This window comes from Sinocyclocheilus grahami, unplaced genomic scaffold (assembly GCF_001515645.1).
Source record: "Sinocyclocheilus grahami isolate Dianchi unplaced genomic scaffold, SAMN03320097.WGS_v1.1 scaffold634.1, whole genome shotgun sequence".
NCBI classification, from domain to species: Eukaryota; Metazoa; Chordata; class Actinopteri; order Cypriniformes; family Cyprinidae; genus Sinocyclocheilus; species Sinocyclocheilus grahami.
Window position 1 is genome coordinate 383,862 of NW_015505813.1, and position 8,518 is coordinate 392,379.

Sequence of the window (8,518 nt, forward strand, 5' to 3'; positions counted from 1 at the left end):
CGTTCCTCCTGCAGTGTCTGAAATTGTTCACCCATTTCATCATTGGCCAGGTGAAAATGTCTGATCCCATAACTGACTATCAAAGGACTGTGTCCCTTACTTGTGAGTGCCTTTCAAAGTGGCAACATCATGATCTTAACAATTTTTAACCTGACTTTTCAAGTGCAAATAATTTTGGAATAATCTCACTTCATCTTCCTCTTCCTCATTAGCGTGGCTCTAGTTAACTCCAGCTCAGTTCCTCGACTGCTCCCGGAGGTAGACTGAGCAATCTGTCAGAGTCAATCCATCAGTCCGTGTTCAGCCATGTGAGAAGCCCCCTTATGTAGAGTCTTCACCCTCCCGTGCCCCTCTTAGCTGTGGAGGTTAACTACCTCAGCACTCGGGACGTCTCCTCCACTGTCCTCCACTCAGATGCAATGTATTATGCAGATGAAGGCCACTCATTATTGCTATCTTACAATTTGGTGCCACAAGAGACATCATCTTGCACCATGTGAATGTGCTGAGCATAAAAAAAAAATGTTACGTTAAAAAAAAGTTAGCAAGGTACAACTGTTCTGAGGTCATAATGAAAAAGAAAGCCACATTTAAAGGATGAAATTGTTAAAAATGAAAGAAAGCTGTATTCAGTAGTTTGGCATAGTCTAGTATTATTATTTCTTAGAGGGGGGAAAACGGTGAAGTAGTTTGAAATATTTTTGTAAATTTGTTAATTAAGTTTGAAATATTTTTCCAAATCAAAATGTGACCAAGTCATGTGGTGCAACCTGCATGCAGTGAAAACAAAATTCAGGGTAATTATTGTCGACTAAAACTATTGTAAACATGTTTGTTCATTGAAATAAGGCTGAAATAAATATAAATATTGGGTAAAAACATAAAATAAGACGAAGCACTAAAACTGCTAATTGGAAGAAAAAAAAACCTGAAATAAAAATGTATGAAACCTAAATAATATTTAATAAAAAATAATAAAAATGACAAAAGCATATAACTATTACTAACCATTAAACAAATACAAATGAAAAGTGAAAATATATAAATAAAAGGTCATTTAAAATGTGAATAAAAAATTATAATATGAATAATAATAAAATAACACTATAGTTAGTCTCCTAAAATAACCTGACTTTTTTTCTAACAAGGCAAGGTTGAAATAATTATAAAAGAACTTCTAAGAAAATCTAAGAACTTTAGGAATTTATCAATGATTTGTCTTATTGCCCCACAATAGGCACCATGTTAGAATGGATGCAGACAGCAGATGACAATATTTTCAGTAATATTTTCATTCTGTTCATCACACAAAGCTATTTTATGACTTCAAAAGACTTATAGTGCACAGGGTGCATGTCATTTTTGTTTTTTGAGATTTTGAAGCCTTCTCCCATTCTCTTTTCCCATTCTCTTTTATTGTATGAAAAAGAGTGGCAAGTACATTCCTCAAACTTTCTCCTTTTGCATTCTACAGAAGAATGTATTTTTTAGAACAACATGGGGGTGAGATTTTTCCTTTCAGGGTGAATTGTTCATTTAAATTTGTATATTGTATATTGACCAAAGCTATGATGAGTGATGATGTTGAATACAAATATATATATATATACAGTATATATAAAATGTAATAAATAGATTGTACTGAATGTCAGCTTGCTTATTTTGCTCAAGATAAAGATTTATAAAGTCCACATGTTATACAAACAAGAAACCACTGGTCCAGAGCTGTCCTTCCACATTTGCGATGCTGTTTGTGAATGTTCGTTGGAACTGGTTTCGGAAAAAACACAGACTAGTTGAACTATGCTGATAACGATGGAACTTGCGACCATAATTGGCTAATGATGCTTTTGGGAAACGCACCCCTGTATGTTCTTTCCCTGAAGCTGCATTTCTCACGCAGAGCTTTTTTTCCAGTTCCGGAGGTTGGAGGCATCTGTGAGTCAGGTTATGTGCACTCTGGTGGTCAGCCTGTATACGAGCATCCGCCTGATTTGTATGTCACTGTTGAGTCGGGCCTCAGGCTGTAGCTGTATTCAGGTTGATAATGAAGGTCTGCTGTTAAACACTCACTCGTGTTCACCTGCAGTGCAGCAAAGGCCTGCACAAGCCCCTCTATTAGAATTATGGAAAAGTTATGAGCACTTTCTTTTTAGAGATTAAATCTTTCTTCTCAGTAAAATATTCCGTCTGCATTAGCATATAAATGCACGTCTGGTGATGCATGTTTAATGGTGGGTGATTTAAATGTATAATATTCATACACATTGTGATGATGTAGCTATAAATGTGCAAACATGAGTGAGGCGGATGAGTCCTGATGCTGAAGTGCATGTGAGTGTTTGCGCATATGTGAGTCTGCATATCTTTCTTTCTTTCTTTCTTTCTTTCTTTGTTCGTTCTTTCTTTGTTTCTGTCTTTCTTTCTTTCTTTCTTTGTTCGTTCTTTCTTTCTTTCTGTCTTTCTTTCTTTCTTTCTCTCGCTCTTTCTCTCTTTTTGTACTCTTTTGTACTCTTCTTTGTTGTATTTTTCTTTCTTTATTTTGTTCATTCTCTCGCTCTTTCTCTCTTTTTGTACTCTTCTTTGTTGTATTTTTCTTTCTTTCTCTCACTCTTTCTCTCTTTTTGTACTCTTTGTTATTGTGTTTTTCTTTCTTTCTTTCTTTATTTTGTTCGTTCTTTCTTTCTCTCGCTCTTTCTTTCTTTTTGTACTCTTCTTTGTTATTGTGTTTTTCTTTCTTTCTTTCTTTCTTTCACTCGCTCTTTCTCTCTTTTTGTACTCTTCTTTGTTATTGTGGTTTTCTTTCTTTCTTTTTCTTTCTTTCTTTCTCTCGCGCTCTCGCTTGTTCGCTCTTTCTCTCTTTTTGTACTGTTCTTTGTTATTGTGTTTTTCTTTCTTTCTTTCTTTCTTTCACTCGCTCTTTCTCTCTTTTTGTACTGTTCTTTGTTATTGTGTTTTTCTGAATTCAATTATTTCTTTTATTCTGATTTTTCACTGTCACTCATTTTTCGTTTGTCCATTTTTCCATTCGATTATTTATTTGCTCGCATGTTCTTTGTTCTGTTTGCTTGATCATTCTTTATTTCTATCTTTCTTTTCATTACTTTTTCCTCTTGATTCATTTGCTCATTCACACATTCTTTTTCCCATGTTTGAACAGTCTCTCTTAATTTTAATTCCTTTTTTTTCAAGTTTCTTCCCTTTCTTTCTTTTACTTGCTTGTTCTTTCTTTTTTTCATTATTTTTTCTCCATATTTTTTAGTTTTCTTTATTTTTGCTCACATTCATTCTACCATTTGTTTGATTTTTATTTTCATCTTTTGTGTCCTCTTTTGTTAATTCTTACATTTTTAATTAGCTCTTTTTTTCATTCTTTCATTTGATCATTCTTAATTTTTTTATTAGTCTGTTCATTCTTTAGTTTTTGCCTGCTTGCTCTCTCTCATTCATTCTTTAAATCTTTTCTTTCAGTTCTTTTTTTTCTTCCCGTTCCTTTTTCTTGATTCACTTTCTTGCTCAAGTTCACTTTCTTCACAGTGCATTCCTGTTAGCACTTTCTAAAGTGTTGAAAAGGTTTAATTGTTGGTAATAAGATTGACTGTTGGCAGTTTTGTGCATTCCTAGCCTCTCTGTAAAGCCTGTATTACCTTGTGATGTGTTCAGAAAACTCTTTTGAACTGGAGAGGACATTGTTTGACAGTTTACCGTATGTTTACATCATACATCAAGAACAAATGAAATTCAGTTGTTCGTGATATAGAACAGACTCATCTGAGTTGTTGCTGATATTTCTTCACAGAAACCCAAGCAGAAAGACTGGCACCCTCCTGATGGCTTCATTCTGGGGCTCTGGACTCTTATCTTGCTGGTGTTCTTCCAGACCTATGGCATCAAACATCTCAAACACATCTTCTGATTCATCCCTCCCAGCACCGCAGAGGTCAAAGAACCCATCGCTCGTGTCTTCTCTTCCATAAAAGAGTCCACCCTAACTTTGTTCATGATTGATTTGGTCAGGAATAGGTTTTTATTTCTTTTTTTGATGCAAGTTTGTTTTCTTTGGGTTTAGCTGTGTATCATTTTTTGAAAGTGACATGCACTGACTTCTTACGTTCAAACATTCTTTGTTGTTTGTTGCTCAGTAGTGAAAGCATTTGAATTTCACACGGGGACTTTCTTTTGAACTAAACGCACACAGACAGCTTGCAGGGAGAAGCATACTTCTTGTTTGTTTGTTTGTTCTTTAAATTCCAGTTATACTTTCATTTCTTCAGCCCAGAGCAAAGTTAAATTATGTTCTATCATTTATAAAGGCACACGTGGAATTGTAACTTGTAATAATGAGGGCATGCACTCCTCCCAGGTTTCTTCATTTGTTCTCAGTTTTTTTTTTTTTTTTTTTTACACATTTGAAGTGGAAAAGGACACTACTTTTCTGGGTAGCACAAATAATGTGAATGAGAAAATGATTTTTTGCATAAAGAAAATAAAGCCTATTTTAGGATCATTAAGTTTTTATTTGTTTAAGTACATTTTAATCCCATATTCTCTATGGCATAATGAAAAGTAACATCTCATTGTCATGATGATTTTGTTTTTAAATAAGCATAAATCAAATCAAGTACAACAAATGATAACATGTGTAATCACTATTTTCCTTAATTTAAATGATATAACATTTGTTTTTCAATTAACTGACAAGAAGTGGGTAGAACATGTCATGAAGTTAGTAAAATATGTAATTGGTCCTAAAATAGGCTTTGTTTTTTGTGGCCTAGACATTTTCATGAGATCACCCAGCAATAAATGTGAGGAATTAATGAACAACAAACAACATTTCCATGTACAGCAAACCAAACAGCTCCATTTGCCTGTGGCTGTGTCCTGTATCTGTCCATTAGCATCTCTGCTGCACTTGAACTGTTATGAGTGAGCTCTAAAAGGGGTCGACCGAATTCACCCCCAGCTACACAACAAGTGTGAATGAGAGATTGACAAATTGCACTCTCTAATTCAGATTTTTTTTTCTGTCTGTCTAATGCATCATTAACTGTTGGTAGGTCAGACATCGAGGATTGTTTAGGAGAGCAACCCACAATAAAATATTCACTGGAACTCACGTTATGCGAGTAAATGCATTATGAAAATTTCTACAGTGCCATATTTGTCTTTTTCCCGTTTATGTTCTCTAGCATTTTGCTTTATGTTTTTTATTATAAAACTGGCTAAAGGTGACATTTTGAATAAAGCCTACTGTGAAAGACTCTAAAAGCTTTTCATGTTCTGCTCCTTTTAAACTTGAAGGAAAGTAATAAAGCAGCGAAAAATAGTGAAACGGGAGCTGGAGCTCTTTTTCTGCGTGAAATGAAAGAGCACAACGAACTCACATTTTACAATGAAGCATTATGAAAATGAATTCTAGAAACATAATGTTGAGTTGTAAGAGAGCTGTGAATGGTTAAACGCCTTCTGCAGTTGCTGGTTAGGTTGTATTAAAATATCTACCTAATACATATTCAGACATATTTATTACTCTATGAAATACAGTCTTATTCAAATATAGTGAGTGAGTGAAGTGTGGCCAAGTATGGTGACCCATACTCCGAATGTGTGCTCTGCATTTAACCCATCCAAGTGCGCGCACACACACACACCCGGAGCAGTGGACAGCCATATTGCTGCGGTGCCCACGGAGCAGCTGGGGGTTCGGTGCTGGGTCTCACCTCAGTCGCGGTATTGAGGGTGGAAGAGAGCGCTGGGTATTCTCTCCTGTCGGACCCGAGACTTGAAGACTCTCTAACCATTAGGCCACGACTGCCCTAATAGAATATTATAATGAAATTATAGGATGCCAGATCGCTCAACTCATAAATTATTATTGATTATGCTAATTTCATATTTCAATCATGAAGACCAGTTGAAGCTATTTTATTATTGCCTATTAAGGAGGCTTGCTTTTTTTCAGATTTCAGTAGGTTGAAACCTAATTTAAATGATATAACATTTGTTTTTCAATTAACTGACAAGAAGTGGGTAGAACATGTCATGAAGTTAGTAAAATATGTAATTGGTCCTAAAATAGGCTTTGTTTTTTGTGGCCTAGACATTTTCATGAGATCACCCAGCAATAAATGTGAGGAATTAATGAACAACAAACAAAATTTCCATGTACAGCAAACCAAACAGCTCCATTTGCCTGTGGCTGTGTCCTGTATCTGTCCATTAGCATCTCTGCTGCACTTGAACTGTTATGAGTGAGCTCTAAAAGGGGTCGACCGAATTCACCCCCAGCTACACAACAAGTGTGAATGAGAGATTGACAAATTGCACTCTCTAATTCAGATTTTTTTTTCTGTCTGTCTAATGCATCATTAACTGTTGGTAGGTCAGACATCGAGGATTGTTTAGGAGAGCAACCCACAATAAAATATTCACTGGAACTCACGTTATGCGAGTAAATGCATTATGAAAATTTCTACAGTGCCATATTTGTCTTTTTCCCGTTTATGTTCTCTAGCATTTTGCTTTATGTTTTTTATTATAAAACTGGCTAAAGGTGACATTTTGAATAAAGCCTACTGTGAAAGACTCTAAAAGCTTTTCATGTTCTGCTCCTTTTAAACTTGAAGGAAAGTAATAAAGCAGCGAAAAATAGTGAAACGGGAGCTGGAGCTCTTTTTCTGCGTGAAATGAAAGAGCACAACGAACTCACATTTTACAATGAAGCATTATGAAAATGAATTCTAGAAACATAATGTTGAGTTGTAAGAGAGCTGTGAATGGTTAAACGCCTTCTGCAGTTGCTGGTTAGGTTGTATTAAAATATCTACCTAATACATATTCAGACATATTTATTACTCTATGAAATACAGTCTTATTCAAATATAGTGAGTGAGTGAAGTGTGGCCAAGTATGGTGACCCATACTCCGAATGTGTGCTCTGCATTTAACCCATCCAAGTGCGCGCACACACACACACCCGGAGCAGTGGACAGCCATATTGCTGCGGTGCCCACGGAGCAGCTGGGGGTTCGGTGCTGGGTCTCACCTCAGTCGCGGTATTGAGGGTGGAAGAGAGCGCTGGGTATTCTCTCCTGTCGGACCCGAGACTTGAAGACTCTCTAACCATTAGGCCACGACTGCCCTAATAGAATATTATAATGAAATTATAGGATGCCAGATCGCTCAACTCATAAATTATTATTGATTATGCTAATTTCATATTTCAATCATGAAGACCAGTTGAAGCTATTTTATTATTGCCTATTAAGGAGGCTTGCTTTTTTTCAGATTTCAGTAGGTTGAAACCTGCTAAATGGTTAATCTTAAAGGGATACTCCACCCCAAAATCTAGTGTAGCGTTAGTTCTGGCAGGTCACGTTAGTCAAGCTCGCATCAGCTGACTCTCAGCTGATCCCCATCTACCTATGGGAATACGACACCTATCTAAGCATTCATATATAAGGTCCCTCAGTATTATCAGCAGTTTTCGCATTGCTCAATAGCTAATTACCCTCTTCCATCCCCAACTCCTCCTCTGTCAGTCAGGATTCAGCATTCTGATTCTCCTTGAATCAGACTAATTCAAAAATGTGTACATAACATTATTGAACTTTAACGATATCTGCAATACATTTATGTTGGTTCTGTTCTGTTCTGTTTACCCTGGGGGGGGTTATCACTGCTCTCCCTGCTCTCATCCATGCTAGGCTGCATGGATGCGCAGGGAGTTCTTGCCCAGAACAGAACCATACCGCCAATCCAAACTGTAATCTTTGACGATAGTGGTCCTGACAGAAATGAAAATGTTGTCATTAATCATTTACCCCCATGTCGTTCCAAACTCGTAAAAGCTTCGTTCGTCTTCGGAACACAATTTAAGATATTTTGGATGAAAACCGGGAGGCTTGTGACTGTCCGATTGACTACCAAGTAAATTACACTGTCAAGGTCCAGAAAAGTATGAAAGACATCGTCAGAATAGTTCATCTGCCATCAGTGGTTCAACCGTAACGTTATGAAGCGACGAGAATACTTTTTGTACGCGAAGAAAAGAAAATAACGACTTAATTCAACAATTCCGCTGTTCAACATACATATTCAACAACAGCGTACGCTTTTCTGTGTCAGCCGCGACACAAGGATACGTTTTCTACGTGTATTTGGGCATTGATTTCAACGAAACAGCGCATCCGTGCAGCGCGGCTGACACAGAATAGCGTACGCTGCTTGCTTTCAGCGGATATTCTCCAAAATGGAGCTACGGTGATGCGGAGAGAAACAGAAGAGACGAATTGTTGAATAAAGTCGTTTTTTTGTTTTTTTTTTCGCGTACAAAAAGTATTCTTGTCGCTTCATAACGTTACGGATGAACCACTGATGGCAGATGTACTATTCTGACGATGTCTTTCATACTTTTCTGGACCTTGACAGTGTAATTTACTTGGTAGTCAATCGGACAGTCACAAGCCTCCCGGTTTTCATCCAAAATATCTTAAATTGTGTTCCGAAGACGAAC

General features: G+C 36.7%; 1 protein-coding gene across 1 annotated transcript in view; it reads left to right on the forward strand.

Moving 5' to 3' along the window:
* LOC107558177 (GPI-anchor transamidase-like) overlaps nucleotides 1-4,397 on the forward strand; it is a 40,574-nt gene extending 36,177 nt beyond the window's left edge. Inside the window, exon 11 of the mRNA XM_016241798.1 lies at nucleotides 3,800-4,397. Coding sequence (XP_016097284.1) covers nucleotides 3,800-3,916 — 117 coding nt within the window. The 3' untranslated portion in view covers nucleotides 3,917-4,397. The remainder of the gene's footprint in view (nucleotides 1-3,799) is intronic.
* Nucleotides 4,398-8,518: the final 4,121 nt, after the last annotated feature.